Source organism: Coregonus lavaretus (assembly GCF_964263955.1).
Source record: "Coregonus lavaretus genome assembly, chromosome: 11".
NCBI classification, from domain to species: Eukaryota; Metazoa; Chordata; class Actinopteri; order Salmoniformes; family Salmonidae; genus Coregonus; species Coregonus lavaretus.
Genome location: NC_139998.1, coordinates 48,137,967 through 48,161,122, shown reverse-complemented (window position 1 = coordinate 48,161,122; position 23,156 = coordinate 48,137,967). Strand labels below are relative to the sequence as shown.

General features: G+C 41.3%; 2 protein-coding genes across 3 annotated transcripts; both read right to left on the bottom strand.

Moving 5' to 3' along the window:
• Window positions 1–4,255: 4,255 nt before the first annotated feature.
• LOC311137117 (vascular cell adhesion protein 1-like) lies at window positions 4,256–14,665 on the bottom strand. Of its 2 annotated transcripts, none has more exons than XM_084171457.1 (5): window positions 14,110–14,203; window positions 13,620–13,910; window positions 12,748–13,005; window positions 10,775–11,050; window positions 4,256–4,454 (listed from the first exon to the last, which is right to left on the bottom strand). In XM_084171457.1, exons 1-5 carry the CDS (start codon window positions 14,120–14,122, stop codon window positions 4,348–4,350), a joined length of 945 nt encoding a protein of 314 aa, XP_084027583.1. In that variant the 5' UTR covers window positions 14,123–14,203; the 3' UTR covers window positions 4,256–4,347. The 2 variants fall into 2 exon arrangements, with proteins under 2 accessions (XP_084027583.1, XP_084027582.1); XM_084171456.1 differs by lacking the exon at window positions 4,256–4,454 and adding an exon at window positions 14,492–14,665 and having other exon boundaries at window positions 10,460–11,050; window positions 14,110–14,391.
• Window positions 14,666–15,380: 715 nt separating this feature from the next.
• LOC311137704 (G protein-coupled receptor 88-like) lies at window positions 15,381–16,427 on the bottom strand (the record flags this gene model as incomplete). The annotated part of the gene is made up of 1 exon (XM_084172256.1): window positions 15,381–16,427. The coding sequence occupies one exon, from the start codon at window positions 16,425–16,427 to the stop codon at window positions 15,381–15,383; it is 1,047 nt and encodes a 348-aa protein (XP_084028382.1).
• Between the last annotated feature and the right edge of the window lie 6,729 nt (window positions 16,428–23,156).

The following is a 23,156-nucleotide window of genomic DNA, read 5'->3' as shown; positions in this document are numbered from 1 at the left end:
TCAATTTATTTCAGTTTTATTTGATTGGTTAAGAACAACCTGTTATCTTTACAATATACACTGAATGTACAAAACATTAGGAACATCTTCCTAATATTGAGTTGTACCCCCTTTTGCCCACAGAACAGCCTCAATTCATGTTGAATCCCGTGCTTCCCACAGTTGTGTGAAGTTGGCAGGATGTCCTTTGGGTGGTGGACCATTCTTGATACACACGGGAAACTGTAGAGCGTGAAAAACCCAGCAGCGTTGCAGTTCTTGATACACTCAAACTGGTGAGCCTGGCACCTACGAGCATACCCCATTCAAAGGCAGTTACTGTAAAAGTTTTGTCTTGGCCATTGACCCTCTGAATGGCACACATACACAATCCATGTCTAAAATTGTCTCAAGGCTTAAAAATCCTTCTTAAACCTGTCTCCTCCCCTTCCATCTTTACTAACGACATGCCACTGGCTTTGAGTAAAGCCAGTGTGTCTATGTATGCGGATGACTCAACACTATACACGTCAGCTACTACAGTGACTGAAATAACTGAAACACTTAACAAAGAGCTGCAGTTAGTTTCGGAATGTGTAGCAAGGAATAAGTTAGTCCTAAATATTTCCAAAACTAAAAGCATTGTATTTGGGACAAATCATTCACTAAACCCTAAACCTCAACTACATCTCGTAATAAATAATGTGGAAATTGAGCACATTGAGGTGACTAAACTGTTTGGAGTAACCCTGGATAGTAAACTGTCATGGTCAAAACATATTGATACAACAGTGTCCATAATAAAGCGCTGCTCTGCCTTCTTAACAACACTGTCAACAAGGCAGGTCCTAAAGGCCCTAGTTTTGTCGAACCTGGACTACTGTTCAGTCGTGTGGTCAGGTGCCACAAAGAGGGACTTATAAAAATTGCAGTTGGCTCAGAACAGGGCAGCACGGCTGGCCCTTAAAAGTACATGGAGAGCTAACATTAATGACATGCATGTCAGTCTCTCATGGCTCAAAGTGGAAGAGAGATTGACTTCATCACATGACTACATGGAACTCTATTCCACATCAGGTAACTAATGCAAGCAGTAGAATCTGATTTTTTTAAAACAGGTAAAAATACACCTTATGGAACAATGGGGACTGTGAAGAGACACACAGAAAAGGTACAGACACATGCATACGCACACATTGTGATATTAAACATTTTGAATTCTAATACATACAAATACAAATCTACACTGACTTAAGTGGATTTAACAGGTGACATCAATAAGGGATCATACAGTGAGGGAAAAAAGTATTTGATCCCATTTACATTTACATTTACGTCATTTAGCAGACGCTCTTATCTCTTATTTTTATTTTTTTCCATTCTGGACCCCCGTGGGATCCCCTGCTGATTTTGCCCACTGACAAAGACATGATCAGTCTATCATTTTAATAGTAGGTCTATTTGAACAGTGAGAGACAGAATAACAAAAGGAGGTTCTCACCCAAGATTTGACGGTACATGGCCCCGTCCATCGTCCCTTTGATGCGGTGAAGTTGTCCTGTCCCCTTAGCAGAAAAACACCCCAAAGCATAATGTTTCCACCTCCATGTTTGACAGTGGGGATGGTGTTCTTGGGGTCATAGGCAGCAATCCTCCTCCTCCAAACACGGCGAGTTGAGTTGATGCCAAAGAGCTCGATTTTGGTCTCATCTGACCACAACACTTTCAACCAGTTCTCCTCTGAATCATTCAGATGTTCATTGGCAAACTTCAGACGGCCCTTTATATGTGCTTTCTTGAGCAGGGGGACCTTGCGGGCGCTGCAGGATTTCAGTCCTTCACGGCGTAGTGTGTTACCAATTGTTTTCTTGGCGACTATGGTCCCAGCTGCCTTGAGATCATTGACAAGATCCTCCCGTGTAGTTCTGGGCAGATTCCTCACCGTTCTCATGATCATTGCAACTCCACGAGGTGAGATCTTGCATGGAGCCCCAGGCTGAGGAAGATTGACAGTTATTTTGTGTTTCTTCCATTTGCGAATAATCGCACCAACTGTTGTCACCTTCTCACCAAGCTGCTTGGCGATGGTCTTGTAGCCCATTCCAGCCTTGTGTAGGTCTACAATCGTGTCCCTGACATCCTTGGAGAGCTCTTTGGTCTTGGCCATGGTGGAGAGTTTGGAATCTGATTGAATGATTGCTTCTGTGGACAGGTGTCTTTTATACAGGTAACAAACTGAGATTAGGAGCACTCCTTTTAAGAGTGTGCTCCTAATCTCAGCTCGTTACCTGAATAAAAGACACCTGGGAGCCAGAAATCTTTCTGATTGAGAGGGGGTCAAATACTTATTTCCCTCATTAAAATGCAAATCAATTTATAACATTTTTGACATGCGTTTTTCTGGCTTTTTTTGTTGTTATTCTGTCTCTCACTGTTTAAATAAACCTACCATTAAAATTATAGACTGATCATTTCTTTGTCAGTGGGCAAACGTACAAAATCAGCAGGGGATCAAATACTTTTTTCCCCTCACTGTAGCTTTCACCTGGATTCACCTGGTCAGTATGTAATGGAAAGAGCAGGTGTTCCTAATGTTTTGTACACTCAGTGTATAAAATACCATACAAACACAAATATTTCCTTTAATTAAAGATGCACTCTCAAACTGTAGAATTTCAGCCAGTAGTTTTGAAAGTGGTGCTCACGAGTTAAAAGTAGTCCCCGTTTTTTGTTTACTACGTCATAAAATTATGTACTACGTCATCCAATTGGTATGATATGTCACAAATCTAATTCGTACTATATGTTACGAATTTGTTGTGCTTAAGATCCTGGATTACAACTATAATGAAGCTGGGCGTCTGAAAATGACTTAATTCCTCAGTCATGCAGACTATTACAATGCCCATTGTTCCTTTGAACGGCTAAACAAACAAATTGCTTTCTATCTATCTTTTCCACCCACAGTAATTGGTAATATATGCAGTACAATAACAGAGATTAGACATAGGTACTTTCAATATTAGCCTTCATACAGTGCCTTCAGAAAGTATTCGTACCCCTTGAATTTTTCCACATTTTGAGATTCTGTCAGTGGCCTACACACAATACCCCATAATGTCAAAGTGGAATTATGTTTTTAGAAATTTGTACAAATTAATTAAAAATGAAAAGCTGAAATGTCTTGTGTCAATAAGTATTCAACCCCTTTGCTATGGCAATCCTAAATAAGTTCAGGAGTAAAAATGTGCTTAACAAGTCACACAAGTTGCATGGACTTGTGTGCAATAATAGTGTTTAAGATGATCTTTGATTGACTACCTCATCTCTGTACCCCACACATACAATTATCTGTTAGGTCCATCAGTCAAGCATTGAATTTCAAACACAGATTCAGTCACAAAGACCAGGGAGGATATCCAATGCCTCGCAAAGAAGGGCACCTATTGGTTAAAAAAGATGACATTGAATATCCCTTTGAGCATGGTAAAGTTATCAATGGCACTTTGGATGGGGTATCCATACACCCAGTCACTACAAAGATACAGGCTTTCTTCCTAACTCAGTTGCAGGAGAGGAAGGAAACCGCTCAAGGATTTCACCATGAGGCCAATGATGACTTTAAAACAGTTACAGAGTTTAATGGCTGTGATAGGAGAAAACACCACAATACTAACCTAATTAAAAGAGTGAAAAGAAGGAAGCCTATACAGAATAAACAAATTCCAAAACATGCATCCTGTTTGCAAAAAGGCACAAAAATAAAACTGCAAACAATGTGGCAAAGAAATTAACTTTTTTTTCCCTGAATTCATAGTGTTATGTTTGGGGCAAATCCAACACAACATATCACTGAGTACCACTCTTCATATTTTCAAGCATGGTGGTGGCTGCATCATGTTATGGGTATGCCTGTAATCAGCAAGGACTAGGGAGGTTTTTTTTTTATAAAAAGAAACAGAATAGAGTTAAGCACAAGCAAAATCCTAGAGGAAAACCTAGTTCAGTCTGCTTTCCAACAGATACTGGGAGACAAATTCACCTTTCAGCAGGACAATAACCTAAAACACAAGGCCAAATATACACTGGAGTTGCTTACCAAGACGACATTGAATGTTCCTGGGTGGCCTAGTTACAGTTTGGACTTAAATCAACGTTATTAAAAAATATATTTAATCCATTTTGAATTCCGGCTGTAACACAACAAAATGTGGAATAAGTCAAGGGGTATGAATACTTTCTGAAGGCACTGTACATTACTAGCTGTTAAGCTCCTTCGCTGTATGAATTGACTGTAAGGCACTCTGGGTGAGACCATCTGAATGGCTCTGGAATAGATCCCACACAGTGAGATGATCTAAGGTAGCATCACTCGAGCCATTTAGCTAACATGAATCCTGCCACGATCCCTCCTGTGATTCCACTGACAAGACTGCCAGTCACTGCAGCCACCAACTGAGTAGACTTGGTCTCCGCTGCAGGTACAACAGAGGGACACCACAGTTAGATAACATGGCATTTTAGGGAATGGGGTGCAAGACATGCAAAAGCCTGTATTACTAAGCTGTTTAAAGATGTGGAACTGGAAATATTAACAGCATTAAGCTCTGACTGGTTAGTCTTCCATGTAAAAACCTCTATGTTTCCTTATTACAAATGACTCTCGATCTATAAATCAGTACTTTTTAACCACTTAATTCCTTGATATTTGCTATTTACAGTGGGGAGAACAAGTATTTGATACACTGCCGATTTTGCAGGTTTTCCTACTTACAAAGCATGTAGAGGTCTGTAATTGTTATCATAGGTACACTTCAACCGTGAGAGACGGAATCTAAAACAAAAATCCAGAAAATCACATTGTATGATTTTTAAGTAATTAATTTGCATGTTATTGCATGACATAAGTATTTGATACATCAGAAAAGCAGAACTTAATATTTGGTACAGAAACCTTTCTTTGCAATTAGAGATCATACGTTTCCTGTAGGTCTTGACCAGGTTTGCACACACTGCAGCAGGGATTTTGGCTCACTCCTCCATACAGACCTTCTCCAGATCCTTCAGGTTTCGGGGCTGTCGCTGGGCAATACGGACTTTCAGCTCCCTCCAAAGATGTTCTATTGGGTTCAGGTCTGGAGACTGGCTAGGCCACTCCAGGACCTTGAGATGCTTCTTACGGAGCCACTCCTTAGTTGCCCTGGCTGTGTGTTTCGGGTCGTTGTCTCTTCAATGCTCTTACTGAGGGAAGGAGGTTGTTGGCCAAGATCTCGCGATACATGGCCCATCCATCCTCCCCTCAATACGGTGCAGTCATCCTGTCCCCTTTGCAGAAAAGCATCCCCAAAGAATGATGTTTCCACCTCCATGCTTCACGGTTGGGATGGTGTTCTTGGGGTTGTACTCATCCTTCTTCTTCCTCCAAACACGGCGAGTGGAGTTTAGACCAAAAAGCTCTATTTTTGTCTCATCAGACCACATGACCTTCTCCCATTCCTCCTCTGGATCATCCAGATGGTCATTGGCAAACTTCAGACGGGCCTGGACATGTGCTGGCTTGAGCAGGGGGACCTTGCGTGCGCTGCAGGATTTTAATCCATGACGGCGTAGTGTGTTACTAATGGTTTTCTTTGAGACTGTGGTCCCAGCTCTCTTCAGGTCATTGACCAGGTCTTGCCGTGTAGTTCTGGGCTGATCCCTCACCTTCTTCATGATCATTGATGCCCCTGAGGTGAGATCTTGCATGGAGCCCCAGACTGAGGATGATTGACCGTCATCTTGAACTTCTTCCATTTTCTAATAATTGCGCCAACAGTTGTTGCCTTCTCACCAAGCTGCTTGCCTATTGTCCTGTAGCCCATCCCAGCCTTGTGCCGGTCTACAATTGTATCCCTGATGTCCTTACACAGCTCTCTGGTCTTGGCCATTGTGGAGAGGTTGGAGTCTGTTTGATTGAGTGTGTGGACAAGTGTCTTTTATACAGTTAAGGAGTTCAAACAGGTCTGTGAGAGACGGAATTCTTACTGGTTGGTAGGTGATCAAATACTTATGTCATGCAATAAAATGCAAATTAATTACTTAAAAATCATACTATGTGAATTTCTGGATTTTTGTGTACCTATGATAAAAATTACAGACCTCTACATGCTTTGTAAGTAGGAAAACCTGCAAAATCGGCAGTGTATCAAATACTTGTTCTCCCCACTGTACTTACACCCTGTTCCTGGAGAGAAACTGTCCTATAGGTTTTCGCTCCAACCCTAATCTAGCGCACCTGATTCTAATAATTAGCTGGTTGATAAACTGAATCAGTTAGTTACAACTGGGGTTGGATTGAAAACGGGATGGTAGCTCTCCAGGAAGAGGGTTGGAGAGCCCTGACTTATACATGTACTGGTAATTCTGTACATTTATATCAATTTATTGATGGAGGAAATCATTACCTAGGAACCAGTGATCATGTGCCTAGGAACCAGATTTATACTGTTAGCACTGAGCCGGTGTGCCCGAGGAGGCAGCTCACCCTGCACTAACATAAAAAACATGAGCACATCTACTGCTGCTAAGCTTCCCAGTAAAGCAATAAAAACAAGTAAGCATCCCAGAAGAAAAGTGCTCAAAATAGCCCATGTTTACATATGTAGCTTAAGAAACAAGGTTCTTTAAATCAATAATTTGCTAGTAACAGATGACATTCATATTCTGACTACCTATGAAACTCACTTAGATAATACCTTTGATGATACATTGATAGCAATAAAAGGTTATAACATTTACAGAAAATATAGAAATGCCAATGGTGGAAGTGTTGCTGTTTATATTCAGAACCACATTCCTGTGAAGATTAGAGAGGATCTCATGTTAAATACTGTAGTAATATGGCTACAGGTTCATCTACCTCACCTGAAGCCAATTCTGGTGGGAAGCTGCTATAGACCACCAAGTGCTAACAGTCAGTATCTGGATAACATGTGTGAAATGCTTGATAATGTATGTGATATCAGTAGAGAGGTATACTTTCTGGGTGATTTAAATTTTGACTGGCTTTCATCAGGCTGCCCACTCAAGAGAAAGCTTCAAACTGTAACCAGTGCCTGCAACCTGGTTCAGGTTATCAGTCAACCTACCAGGTTGGTTACAAACAGTACAGGAATTAAATCATCAACATGTATTGATCATATCTTTACTAATGCTGCAGAGATTTGTTTGAAAGCAGTATCCAAATCCATTGGATGTAGTGATCACAATTTAGTAGCCATATCTAGAAAAACCAAAGTTCCAAAGGCTGGGCCTAATATTGTGTATAAGAGGTCATACAGTGGGGGAAAAAAGTATTTAGTCAGTCACCAATTGTGCAAGTTCTCCCACTTAAAAAGATGAGAGAGGCCTGTAATTTTCATCATAGGTACACGTCAACTATGACAGACAAAATGAGAAAGAAAATTCCAGAAAATCACATTGTAGGATTTTTAATGAATTTATTTGCAAATTATGGTGGGAAATAAATATTTGGTCACCTACAAACAAGCAAGATTTCTGGCTCTCACAGACCTGTAACTTCTTATTTAAGAGGCTCCTCTGTCCTCCACTCGTTACCTGTATTAATGGCACCTGTTTGAACTTGTTATCAGTATAAAAGACACCTGTCCACAACCTCAAACAGTCACACTCCAAACTCCACTATGGCCAAGACCAAAGAGCTGTCAAAGGACACCAGAAACAAAATTGTAGACCTGCACCAGGCTGGGAAGACTGAATCTGCAATAGGTAAGCAGCTTGGTTTGAAGAAATCAACTGTGGGAGCAATTATTAGGAAATGGAAGACATACAAGACCACTGATAATCTCCCTAGATCTGGGGCTCCACGCAAGATCTCACCCCGTGGGGTCAAAATGATAACAAGAACGGTGAGCAAAAATCCCAGAACCACACGGGGGGTCCTAGTGAATGACCTGCAGAGAGCTGGGACCAAAGTAACAAAGCCTACCATCAGTAACACACTACGCCGCCAGGGACTCAAATCCTGCAGTGCCAGACGTGTCCCTCTGCTTAAGCCAGTACATGTCCAGGCCCGTCTGAAGTTTGCTAGAGTGCATTTGGATGATCCAGAAGAGGATTGGGAGAATGTCATATGGTCAGATGAAACCAAAATAGAACTTTTTGGTAAAAACTAAACTCGTCGTATTTGGAGGACAAAGAATGCTGAGTTGCATCCAAAGAACACCATACCTACTGTGAAGCATGGGGGTGGAAACATCATGCTTTGGGGCTGTTTTTCTGCAAAGGGACCAGGACGACTGATCCGTGTAAAGGAAAGAATGAATGGGGCCATGTATCGTGAGATTTTGAGTGAAAACCTCCTTCCATCAGCAAGGGCATTGAAGATGAAACGTGGCTGGGTCTTTCAGCATGGCAATGATCCCAAACACACCGCCCGGGCAACGAAGGAGTGGCTTCGTAAGAAGCATTTCAAGTTCCTGGTGTGGCCTAGCCAGTCTCCAGATCTCAACCCCATAGAAAATCTTTGGAGGGAGTTGAAAGTCTGTGTTGCCCAGCGACAGCCCCAAAACATCACTGCTCTAGAGGAGATCTGCATGGAGGAATGGGCCAAAATACCAGCAACAGTGTGTGAAAACCTTGTGAAGACTTACAGAAAACGTTTGACCTGTGTCATTGCCAACAAATAGTATATAACAAAGTATTGAGAAACTTTTGTTATTGACCAAATACTTATTTTCCACCATAATTTGCAAATAAATTCATTAAAAATCCTACAATGTGATTTTCTGGAATTTTCTTTCTCATTTTGTCTGTCATAGTTGACGTGTACCTATGATGAAAATTACAGGCCTCTCTCATCTTTTTAAGTGGGAGAACTTGCACAATTGATGGCTGACTAAATACTTTTTTTCCCCACTGTACAATACGTTTTGTAGTGATTCCTATGTTGTTGATGTAAAGAATATATGTTGGTCCGTGGTGTGTAATGAGGAGCAAACAGACACTGCACTTGACACATTTATGAAATTGCTTATTCCAGTTACTAATAAGCATGCACCCATTAAGAAAAACTGTTAAATCCCCGTGGTTTGATGAGGAATTGAACAATTGTATGGTTGAGAGGGATGAGGCAAAAGGAATGGCAAATAAGTCTGGCTGCACAACCGATTGGCAAACGTATTGCAAATTGAGAAATCATGTGACTAAACTGAATAAAAAGAAGAAGAAACAACACTATGAAACAAGGATAAATGACATAAAGAATGAAAGTAAAAAGCTTTGGAGCACCTTAAATGACATTTTAGGAAAAAAGGCAAACTCAGCTCCATTCATTGAATCAGATGGCTCATTCATCACAAAACCAACTGATTATTGCCAACTACTTTAATAATTTTTTCATTGGCAAGATTAACAAACTTAGGCATGACATGCCAGCAACAATTGCTGACACTACACATCCAAGTATATCTGGCCAAATTATGAAACACAAGCATTGTAATTTTTAATTCCGTAATGTGAGTGTGGAAGAGGTGAAAAGATTATTGTTGTCTATTAACAATGACAAGCCACCGAGGTATGACAACTTGGATGGAAAATTGCTTAGGATAATAACGGACGATATTGCCACTCCTATTTGCCATATTTTCATTTACTGGGTAAAGCCAGTGTGTCTATGTATGCGGATGACTCAACACTATACACGTCAGCTACTACAGCAACTGAAATAACTGCAACACTTAAAGAGTTGCAGTTAGTTTCAGAATGGGTGGCAAGGAATAAGTTAGTCCTGAATATTTCCAAAACTAAAAGCATTGTATTTGGGTCAAATCATTCACTAAACCCTAAACCTCAACTACATCTCGTAATGAATAATGTGGAAATTGAACAAGTTGAGGTGACTAAACTGTTTGGAGTAACCCTGGATAGTAAACTGTCATGGTCAAAACATATTGATACAACAGTAGCTAAGATGGGGAGAAGTCTGTCCATAATAAAGCGCTGCTCTGCCTTCTTAACAACACTATCAACAAGGCAGGCCCTAAAGGTCCTAGTTTTGTCACACCTGGACTACTGTTCAGTAGTGTGGTCAGGTGCCACAAAGAGGGACTTGTAAAAATTGCAGTTGTCTCAGAACAGGGCAGCACGGCTGGCCCTTAAAAGTACATGGAGAGCTAACATTAATGGCATGCATGTCAGTCTCTCATGGCTCAAAGTGGAAGAGAGATTGACTTCATCACTGCTTGTTTTTGTAAGAGGTGTTGACAAGCTGAATGTACCGAGCTGTCTGTTTACACTACTATCACACAGCTCGGAAACCCATGCATACCCAACAAGACATGCAACCAGAGGTCTCTTCACAGTCCCCAATTCCAGAACAGACTATGGGAGGCGCACAGTACTACATAGAGCCATGACTACATGGAACTCTATTCCACATCAGGTAATTTATGCAAGCAGTAGAATCAGATTTTTTTTTTTTACAGGTAAAAATACACCTTATGGAACAACGGGGACTGTGAAGAGACACACACAAGGGTATAGACACATGCATATGCACACATTGTAATATTGTTGTATGGTATTGTAGATAGGTAGTGGTGTAATAATGTCATATGATATACTGTTTTATATTTTGTTTTATATGTAATGTAAGTGCTTTAATATGTTTGGACCCCAAGAAGAGTAGCTGCTGCCTTGGCAAGAGCTAATGGGGATCCCTAATAAATACAAATGCTAAAATTACAAGGCAGAAAATATGACAACACATGACAACACACAGGTGGCTATTACGTACCTTGTACAGAGGCGGTAAAGAATGCTCTCTCTGTATTCCCACTGTGGTGAATCACTCTACACTCATAGATGCCTTGGTGGTGCTCTTGGAAGTTCTCTATGATTAAATGGCTGTTTGTAACCACGGCCTCCTTGGGTAGGGCCATACCTGGGATCCTGGTCCAGACGTACTGCTTGGCTTTGGGTTGCATGTCTGACAAGCAGGTAAGGTTCAGCTGAACCCCATAGGACATGGCCTGCAGTGAGAAGGCCTGGATACTTGTGTTTGCTGGTCCATCTGCAAAGATCAAACAAATGTTGTTAAAAATGCATAGATAATATGGAAGCATATAAACTGAACAAAAATGTCACATTTCAATTTCAAAGATGTTGAGCTACAGTTCATATAAGGAAATCAGTCAACTGAAATAAATTAATTAGGCCCTAATGTATGGATTTCACATGACTGGGAATACAGAGGTGAATCTGTTGGTCACAGATACCTTTATAAAAAAGGCAGGGGCATGGATCAGAAAACCAGACAGTATCTGGTGTGACCACCATTTGCCTCATGCAGTGCAACACATGTTGTTCGCATATAGTTGATCAGGCTGTTGATTGTGGCCTGTGGAATGTTGTCCCACTCCTCTTCAATGGCTGTGCAATGTTGCTGGATATTGGCGGGAACTGGAACACACGTCGATCCAGAGCATCCTAAACATGCTCAATGGGTGACATGTCTGGTGAGTATGCAGGCCATGGAAGAACTGGGACATTTTCAGCTTCCAGGAATTGTGTACAGATCCTTGCAACATGGGGCCATGCACTATCATGCTGAAACATGGTGATGGCGGCGGATGAATGGCACGACAATGGGCTTCAGGATCTCGTCACGGTATCTCTCTGCATTCAAACTGCCATCGATAAAATGCTATTGTTTTTGTTGTCCGTAGCTTATGGCTGCCAATACCATAACCCCACTGCCACCATGGGGCACTCTGTTCACAATGTTGACATCAGCAAACCACTGACCCACACAATGCCCTCTGCCCCGTACAGTTGAAACCGGGATTCATCCGTGAAGAGCACACTTCTCCAGCGTGCCAGTGGCCATCGAAGGAGAGCATTTGCCCACTGAAGTCGGTTACGACGCCGAACTGCAGTCAGGTCAAGACCCTCGTTAGGACGACGAGCACACATATGAGCTTCCCTGAGATGGTTTCTGACAGTTTGTGCAGAAATTCTTTGGTTGTGCAAACCCACAGTTTCATCAGCTGTCCGGGTCACTGGTCTCAGATGATCCCGCAGGTAAAGAAGATGATATGGAGGTCCTGGGCTGGCGTGGTTACACGTGGTCTGCGGTTGTGAGGCCTGTTGAACGTACTGCCATATTCTCTAAAACGACATTGGAGGTGGCTTATGGTAGAGAAATGAACATTAAATGATCTGGAAACAGCTCTGGTGGACATTCCTGCAGTCTGTGTTGCCAATTGCACGCCCCCACAACTTGAGACATCTGTGGCATTGTGTTGTGTGACAAAAATGCACATTTGAGTGGCCTTTTATTGTCCCCAGCACAAGGTGCACCTGTCTAATGATCATTCTGTTTAATCAGCTTCTTGATATGCCACATCTGTCAGGTGGATGGATTATCTTGGCAAAGGAGAAATGCTCACTAACAGGGATGTAAACAAATTTGTGCATGACATTTGAGAGAAATAAGCTTTTTGTGCATATAGAAAATTTCAGGGATATTTTATTTCAGCTCATGAAACCAACACTTTACATGTTGTGTTTATATTTTTGTTGTGTATAGCTGTCAAATTGCTGTCATTTGTAAATGCAAATAGTACAATTAAATATTATGTATTGTCATAACAATTACCGTGGGGATATTATTAAATTTCCAGTACCATCAGATAAGGTGTCTTAAGCTTAGCAATGTGGAACCCCTGCTTGTTGGCCCCTGACTAAAGCAGTTAGTAGTACACTTACATTGTACCTCCAGTTTCATCTCTTCCTTTGCCTCGGACACCATATTCTTGGCCACACACTGGTAAACCCCTTGGTTGCTGCGGTGAAGCCGGCCCGTGACGATTCCTTGTGTGTGTCGATGAAGATTCTTGGGCCAGATTTCCCCTTTTTTCTCCCACTCAATGGTGGGGGCAGGGTGACCGTCACCTGTGCAGCTCATCACCACTTCCTCCTCTTCCATCCCAGACGAGGAAGCACTGATGTTGACCTTGGGTGCATCTGGAGCGCCACAACACACGTTACTATGAGATATCTGAGGACGTTTACAAGGCTTTTATACCCATCAGCCTGTTATCATATTGCTTAAGGATCTATCCGATCCTGTCTGATCTACATGAGTGCCTAGGGAGTGGCGCCTTGAGGGCAATTAGTAATTCAGCATAAGTCAAACAGTTCAATAGCTCAAGCATTAAGTGTACAGTACTGCCATCAAGGCTGGAAGGAGACATCTTTGAACACAGTGAATCATTTCGGTAACACTAACTTTGTTAAAAGCATTTATGAGCCTTCATTATGTCTTATATCAAAGTCTTATTTTCTATGTCTCTCTATGCGTAACATTTTCAAACGTCTCAAACTGTCTGGTATTTTAGTCCAGATCATTAGGATTATAAGACATTATAAAAAGGGGATATCAAATGATTATAATACAATACAAAAGGGGTTCAAACATGCTCATGACAAGTCTCACAATGCATAGCTGCATCATAATGCATTATACGTGGATGCTTCCAGTAAAGTGTTACCATTATTTTTTCACAAATTAACTAGGGACTATCACGAAGACACTGTATACCCATTCTAAAGAATCTGAATTGTAATAAGGTACTCACAGTGTATGTCTAGATAGGAAAAACTCTGTTTTGAGTTGTTGTTCATGTCTGCTTTCACTTCACAGGTCAGTTTCTTCCCAGTATGGGCCCTCAGGGGAGTAAGAGTCAGTGTGTCTGACACCTTAGCTGCATCCAATGGCTGCTGGGTTTCATTTTTAAGAAGCTCACTTCCTAGATACCAGTTTATGTGGACATGGTCAACGTGGTCAAATGCATCAACACTGCATGTTACATCAGAAGCCACATTTTCCATCAAAATAAATGGCATCACCAACACAGGTTGACTAAAAGCTGTAAAACCAGAGAGAAGTTGATGGAGAGTGATTTTGCTCTTTCACATGATGGCAAAACAAGTTATTTAGGCCTTGGCTAAAGTAGACTAGCATTATCTTTTACAGCGTAAATATGTCAAATTATTCAAGACATTATTCAAGGCATTGACAGTAGTTTTTGAGGTTATGTCATCACATGCTACAATTCTTCTACTTACCATAAACAGTCATCTTGACAGTTGTTCGTTTTTTCTCTGAACTGCCATCGCACTTTATCTCGCAGGTGTATCGGCCCTCATCCTCAAGCGTCACGTTGGATAATTTGAGAGTGCCGTTTTTGGTTAGCGTACCATCAGAGTCAGTACTAGCTCTTGTCCACCTGAACTGTGGTGTTTTACAACTACCTACGCAAGCACAGGTGAACTGGAAGGCTGAACCTGCCAGCACAAATACCTCTTTCCCAGGAGGTGAAATGGCTACTTCTTCGATCTGACTACCGACTACAAAACAACAATAAATACATTAATTAAATACATTGAATGTCCATAGCTTAAATGGAATTAATAATATTAATTCATTGATCATATAAATTATGTTTACCTGTGACATGGAATAAGGCACACAGTTGCAGAAGTAGCATTTTTTTCATATCCATTTTCGGGTAGAATATTGAGCTTGTTTTGCTGCGGAGCTTGACCACTCAACGTGCAAGGTATCCACCTTTTACTTTAAAAAGACCTGACTGGATATTCCAGGATGCATGTGACGAGAAGGGCTGAGCAAGATCTTTTCCTGTTATTATAGACTCGTTAAAGCCATTGTCCAATTCAAACCTTTAAGGCAGGAAGGAAACCGTGTGTGAGAGAGCGAGAGATTGAGAGTGATGATAAAGAAGGGCTTCTTTTGAAAGAAACCCCTCGTCTCCTGTAATAGCCAGATCTGAAAAAAAGTTTTTGCACTTAAACATAGTTTTATTAAAATGAACACAAACTGATTTACAATTTGCATATAACACTATTACAACCATGGTCCATAAAACGGTATATTGAAAAATACATTCAACTATACAAACTAGTTTTATACACAATGTTTTTACAAACAATTTACTAACTTGCTGAGTGTGCTTCCAGTTGACAATGTATTCCATAATGGACCTACAGAAAATGCTGTAACAGCATCACTGGGGCGGCAGGTAGCTTAGTGGTTAAGAGCGTTGTGTCAGTAACCGAAAGGTCGCTGGTTCTAATCCCCGAGCCGACTTGGTGAAAAATCTGTCGATGTGCCCTTGAGCAAGGCACTTAACCCTAATTGCTCCTGTAAATCGCTCTGGATAATAGCGTCTGCTAAATGACTAAAAATCACTAATATTTTCCAATTGAGGGCAACATTATAGTGTAATTTTCGATTGAGTTGTCAGGTAGGCTTTCTAAAAAACACTGTAGCAGCTGTATCCTTACAATAACCAATGTCATAGCAGTTCAGATTATGTTCAATTCATCTCGGCCAAAAATGCCCTTCGACTATTATGTCTTGGGAGAAGGTGAGATATTGTATTAATTGTAATGGGCTCAACCCCAACTGCAGACCCTCTCCAAAGTTCTCCCTTGAGCATGGATCTGAAAGATTTTCTAAACTCCTCGTTCTTCCACGTGTAGAGAAATGGGTTTGTAACAAAGATAGTGCAGAAAATCATCCATGAACAAGTCCTAAATTCCAATGGCACCGTGGTAAAAAGTGCTGTTAATAACACCCAGAAAAGGGGCTCTGTAGTGAGGATGAATATGAAACACACTGCCAACACGTAGAACCCCAAACGTTTGTCCTTTCTGGGGAGCGAATAGGGAAGATTATTCACGATAGGAAAATGTAATATGCTGACCCTCTTCACACTGATCTGCACCCTTCGAAATATTTTGAAATAGCAATACAAAACAACCATTGTCTGACCAATAATATTCAACACCAGGGTACTAGCTTCAAAAGGGTCAGAGAGAATGGGTTTCCCTCCTTTGAGCAGTGATGCTGCGGAAGCCGGGAGATATGAGCATCCTTCCTGTGGGTACCGCGAAGACGTGATCCAGGGTAGAAGAAATCCCAGCGCCGAAAGCCACGACGCAATTATCATCCATTCTGTGTGTCTTTTTTGGTAGATTAACAGATAGGTCGCTGGTGATTTGGTAATCAACACGTATCGGTTGACGGCTATTAGGGAATGGGAGAGAAGAGAGACAGTGATACCGAGGAATAGGAGCGCATCTTTGAAGGCTTGGTACTCAGCGGGGAAAGGACTACCAGAAGAAATCTCCACTGCCTCGTGCGGCATCCAAAACGCGCACACCAACAGGTCGGCTATACAGCCATTCACAATGAACGCATTGCTAGCCGTCCGAAGTTTTTTAAATGTCACGACAAGGTAGACAACTAAAAGGTTTAAAATAGTCCCAAACAGGCAAATTAGAGAATAGAGTGCCGCAAGGCTGATTTTGGCATTGTGTCCCACATCGCAGTCTGTCAGTTGAGCCGAGTCGTTTGTCATGTTTGAAGAATAAAAAATGGTTTTCATACCAAAAAACGGTAAGGAGTCCTTTTGCAATATTGTTTATGTTAATCCCCTATTCACTGGATATGTTTCCCATGTTGAGGCGGCAGTGATACAGTTTCTTGGGGGGAAATAGGCTATGAGCGCAGCGCGCCTGTTGTGATGCTGCAGAGTGTAGACACTAGCTCAACAAAGACCTATAAGAAAAAGACTGGAGCAGCGCGCAGGTTCATGATAACACTTAGCCTACACATCTAGCCTACTGCACCCAGCGTGTTCATTAATATTGAATGATTTCCAGGTACTGAATTAACTAAATAATTAGAAAGGCAAATAGGCAGGGCCAGATTAATGCAGGAGGGGCTTACAGGGGAAGGCCCTGAGCCCCATAGAGGGCCCAAGAGGCAAAATGTAAAATGAATAAAAAGGAAATGTATACAGCATATATATATATATATATATATATATATATATATATATATATATATATATATATATATATATATATATATATATATATATATATATATATATATATATATATATATATATATATATATATATATATATATATATATACACATACAGTATATTGTGGTCCTCTGTAGCTCAACTGGTAGAGCACGGCGCTTGTAACGCCAAGGTAGTGGGTTCGATCCCCGGGACCACCCATACACAAAAATGTATGCACGCATGACTGTAAGTCGCTTTGGATAAAAGCGTCTGCTAAATGGCATATTAATATACATATACAGTGGGGAAAAAAAGTATTTAGTCAGCCACCAATTGTGCAAGTTCTCCCACTTAAAAAGATGAGAGAGGCCTGTAATTTTCATCATAGGTACACGTCAACTATGACAGACAAATTGAGGAAAAAAAATCCAGAAAATCACATTGTAGTATTTTTAATGCATTTATTTGCAAATAATGGTGGAAAATAAGTATTTGGTCACCTACAAACAAGCAAGATTTCTGGCTCTCACAGACCTGTAACTTCTTCTTTAAGAGGCTCCTCTGTCCTCCACTCGTTACCTGTATTAATGGCACCTGTTTGAACTTGTTATCAGTAGAAAAGACACCTGTCCACAACCTCAAACAGTCACACTCCAAACTCCACTATGGCCAAGACCAAAGAGCTGTCAAAGGACACCAGAAACAAAATTGTAGACCTGCACCAGGCTGGGAAGACTGCATCTGCAATAGGTAAGCAGCTTGGTTTGAAGAAATCAACTGTGGGAGCAATTATTAGGAAATGGAAGACATACAAGACCACTGATAATCTCCCTCGATCTGGGGCTCCACGCAAGATCCCACCCCGTGGGGTCAAAATGATAACAAGAACGGTGAGCAAAAATCCCAGAACCACACGGGGGGACCTAGTGAATGACCTGCAGAGAGCTGGGACCAAAGTAACAAAGCCTACCATCAGTAACACACTACGCCGCCAGGGACTCAAATCCTGCAGTACATGTCCAGGCCCGTCTGAAGTTTGCTAGAGTGCATTTGGATGATCCAGAAGAGGATTGGGAGAATGTCATATGGTCAGATGAAACCAAAATAGAACTTTTTGGTAAAAACTCAACTCGTCGTGTTTGGAGGACAAAGAATGCCGAGTTGCATCCAAAGAACACCATACCTACTGTGAAGCATGGGGGTGGAAACATCATGCTTTGGGGCTGTTTTTCTGCAAAGGGACCAGGACAAATGATCCGTGTAAAGGAAAGAATGAATGGGGCCATGTATCGTGAGATTTTGAGTGAAAACCTCCTTCCATCAGCAAGGGCATTGAAGATGAAACGTGGCTGGGTCTTTCAGCATGACAATGATCCCAAACACACCGCCCGGGCAACGAAGGAGTGGCTTCGTAAGAAGCATTTCAAGGTCCTGGAGTGGCCTAGCCAGTCTCCAGATCTCAACCCCATAGAAAATCTTTGGAGGGAGTTGAAAGTCTGTGTTGCCCAGCGACAGCCCCAAAACATCACTGCTCTAGAGGAGATCTGCATGGAGGAATGGGCCAAAATACCAGCAACAGTGTGTGAAAACCTTGTGAAGACTTACAGAAAACGTTTGACCTGTGTCATTGCCAACAAATGGTATATAACAAAGTATTGAGAAACTTTTGTTATTGACCAAATACTTATTTTCCACCATAATTTGCAAATAAATTCATAAAAAATCCTACAATGGGATTTTCTGGTTTTTGTTTTCTCATTTTGACTGTCATAGTTGACGTGTACCTATGATGAAAATTACAGGCCTCTCTCATCTTTTTAAGTGGGAGAACTTGCACAATTGGTGGCTGACTAAATACTTTTTTTCCCCACTGTATATATATACATATATACAGTATATATACAGTATATATATATATATATATACATATATACAGTATATATATATATATACACATATATACATAGTATATATACATAATATATATATATATATACACACATATATACATAGTATATATACATAATATATATACACATATATATATACACATATATATATACACATATATATATACACACACAGTGCCCTCCACTATTATTGGCACCCCTGTTTAAGATGTGGTTGAGGACTTCCAAAAATTCTCCTTTTTTTTTAAACAACATAGAACCCAAATGCAAAAAAATTGAAAAATTCAACCTTTTATTTAAGTACATTACTTTGGTGGTAAAAAAAAAAAATCACACTTTTAGAAAAATAAAAACTTGAAATCATGTGTCCCACAATTATTGGCACCCCTAACAATTCCGCTGAAAATTTTAATTGATTTTTTAAAAAATATATTTTTCTGTAGTTGCTAAAGTTGGTCAGGGTATCTAGGAACTTTCAATTAGTAATTCATGACTTCCTGTTTCCCTGGGGTATAAATATGACGTGACACAGAGGCCTAATTCTCTAACCCATTTGTCAACATGGCAAAGACAAGAGAAAACACCATTCAAGTAAGGCAGATTTGTGTCGACCTTCATAAGTCAGGCAATGGCTACAAGAAAATAGCCACTCGCCTTAACTTGCCCGTATCTACAGTCAGAGGAATCATTAAGAAGTTTAAAACAACTGGAACAGTGACAAACAAGGCTGGAAGAGGTCCCAAGTTTATCTTGCCACAACGCACAGTGAGGAGGATGGTAAGAGAAGTAAAAAAAAGTCCTAAACTCACTGTCACAGAATTGCATCAAAGAGTGGCATCTTGGGGTCACAAAGTCTCCAAAACAACCATCAGACGCTCTCTACATGCCAACAAGCTGTTTGGGAGGCATGCAAGGAAAAAGCCTTTTCTCACTAACACTCACAAACGTAAACGTCTGGAGTTTGCTAAGCGGCACTGGGACTTCAACTGGGATCGTGTGCTTTGGTCAGATGAGACTAAGATTGAGCTTTTTGGCAACAAACACTCTAAGTGGGTCTGGCGTAAAACAAAAGATGAGTATGCCGAAAATCACCTCATGCCCACCGTGAAGTATGGTGGAGGATCTGTGATGCTGTGGGCCTGTTTCTCTTCCAAAGGCCCTTGGAACCTTGTTAGGGTGCATGGCATTATGAACGCTTTGAACTACCAGGACATTTTAAATAAAAACCTGATGGCCTCTGCCAGAAAGCTGAAGATGGGTCGTCATTGGGTCTTTCAGCAGGATAATGATCCAAAACATGTGGCAAAATCTACACAAAAATGGTTCAGCAGTCACAAATTCAAGGTCCTCCCATGGCCATCTCAGTCCCCAGACCTCAACCCAATCGAAAACCTGTGGGGCGAGCTAAAGAGGAGAGTGCATAAGACAGGACCCAGGACACTGGATGATCTAGAAAGATTGTGCAAAGAAGAATGGTCAAAGATCCCTCTCTCTGTGTTCTCCAATCTTGTGAAATGTTATAGGAGGAGATTAAGTGCTGTCTTGTTGGCAAAAGGGGGTTGTACAAAGTATTAACATCAGGGGTGCCAATAATTGTGGGACACATGATTTCAAGTTATTTTTTTCTAAATGTGTGATTTTTTTTTTTTTACACCAAAGTAATGTACTTAAATAAAAGGTTGGATTTTTCTCTTTTTTTGCATTTGGGTTCTATGTTGTTTAAAAAAAAGGAGCATTTTTGGAAGTCCTCGACCACATCTTAAACAGGGGTGCCAATAATTGTGGAGGGCACTGTATATATACATAGTATATATACATAATATATACATATATATACACACATATATATATATATATATATATATATATATATATATATATATATATACATAATATATACATACATACATACATACACATATACACATATACACATACATACATACATACATACATATACATACATATATATATATATATACATATATATATATATATATATATATACACATATATATATATATACACACATATATATATATATACACACACTGCTCAAAAAAATAAAGGGAACACTTAAACAACACAATGTAACTCCAAGTCAATCACACTTCTGTGAAATCAAACTGTCCACTTAGGAAGCAACACTGATTGACAATACATTTCACATGCTGTTGTGCAAATAAAATAGATAACAGGTGGAAATTATAGGCAATTAGCAAGACACCCCCAATAAAGGACTGGTTTTGCAGGTGGTGACCACAGACCACTTCTCAGTTAATAATTATAATAATATGCCATTTAGCAGACGCTTTTATCCAAAGCGACTTAGTCATGCGTGCATACATTTTTTTGTGTACGCGTGGTCCCGGGGATCGAACCCACTACCTTGGCGTTACAAGCGCCGTGCTCTACCAGCTGAGCTACAGAGGACCACTGCAGTTCCTATGCTTCCTGGCTGATATTTTGGTCACTTTTGAATGCTGGCGGTGCTTTCACTCTAGTGGTAGCATGAGACGGAGTCTACAACCCACACATGTGGCTCGGGTAGTGCAGCTCATCCAGGATGGCACATCAATGTGAGCTGTGGCAAGAAGGTTTGCTGTGTCTGTCAGCGTAGTGTCCAGAGCATGGATGCGCTACCAGGAGACAGGCCAGTACATCAGGAGACGTGGAGGAGGCCGTAGGAGGGCAACAACCCAGCAGCAGGACTGCTACCTCCGCCTTTGTGCAAGGAGGAGCAGGAGGAGCACTGCCAGAGCCCTGCAAAATGACCTCCAGCAGGCCACAAATGTGCATGTGTCTGCTCAAACGGTCAGAAACAGACTCCATGAGGGTGGTATGAGGGCCCGACGTCCACAGGTGGGGGTTGTGCTTACAGCCCAACACCGTGCAGGACGTTTGGCATTTGCCAGAGAACACCAAGATTGGCAAATTCGCCACTGGCGCCCTGTGCTCTTCACAGATGAAAGCAGGTTCACACTGAGCACATGTGACAGACGTGACAGAGTCTGGAGACGCAGTGGAGAACATTCTGCTGCCTGCAACATCCTCCAGCATGACCGGTTTGGCGGTGGGTCAGTCATGGTGTGGGGTGGCATTTCTTTGGGGGGCCGCACAGCCCTCCATGTGCTCGCCAGAGGTAGCCTGACTGCCATTAGGCACCGAGATGAGATCCTCAGACCCCTTGTGAGACCATATGCTGGTGCGGTTGGCCCTGGGTTCCTCCTAATGCAAGATAATGCTAGACCTCATGTGGCTGGAGTGTGTCAGCAGTTCCTGCAAGAGGAAGGCATTGATGCTATGGACTGGCCCGCCCGTTCTCCAGACCTGAATCCAATTGAGCACATCTGGGACATCATGTCTCGCTCCATCCACCAACGCCACGTTGCACCACAGACTGTCCAGGAGTTGGCGGATGCTTTAGTCCAGGTCTGGGAGGAGATCCCTCAGGAGACCATCCGCCACCTCATCAGGAGCATGCCCAGGCATTGTAGGGAGGTCATAGCTCAGCTGGTAGAGCACGGCGCTTGTAACGCCAAGGTAGTGGGTTCGATCCCCGGGACCACCCATACACAAAAAATGTATGCACGCATGACTGTAAGTCGCTTTGGATAAAAGCGTCTGCTAAATGGCATATTATTATTATTATTATTATTATTATTATTATTATTATTATTATTATTATACAGGCACGTGGAGGCCACACACACTACTGAGCCTCATTTTGACTTGTTTTAAGGACATTACATTACAAAGTTGGATCAGCCTGTAGTCTTGTAGCCCATTCCAGCCTTGTGTAGGTCTACAATCTTGTCCCTGACATCCTTGGAGAACTCTTTGGTCTTGGCCATGGTGGAGAGTTTGGAATCTGATTGATTGATTGCTTCTGTGGACAGGTATCTTTTATACAGGTAACAAACTGAGATTAGGAGCACTCCCTTTAAGATTGTGCTCCTAATCTCAGCTCGTTACCTGTATAAAAGACACCTGGGAGCCAGAAATCTGTCTGATTGAGAGGGGGTCAAATACTTATTTCCCTCATTAAAATGCAAATCAATTTATAACATTTTTGACGTGTTTTTCTGGATTCTTTTGTTGTTATTCTGTCTCTCACTGTTCAAATAAACCTACCATTAAAATTATAGACTGATCATTTCTTTGTCAGTGAGCAAACATACAAAATCAGCAGGGGATCAAATACTTTTTTCCCTCACTGTATATATTATAAATTTTTTTATGCAACTGCCAACCACAGTATGACTCAGGAGCCCGTTCTCAGTAAGTGTAGACAGCCTGCTGCTGTGCTCTGCTATTCATCAGATGGGGGAGGAGAGGAGGTAGGGGGCCCACGTGGGTAACT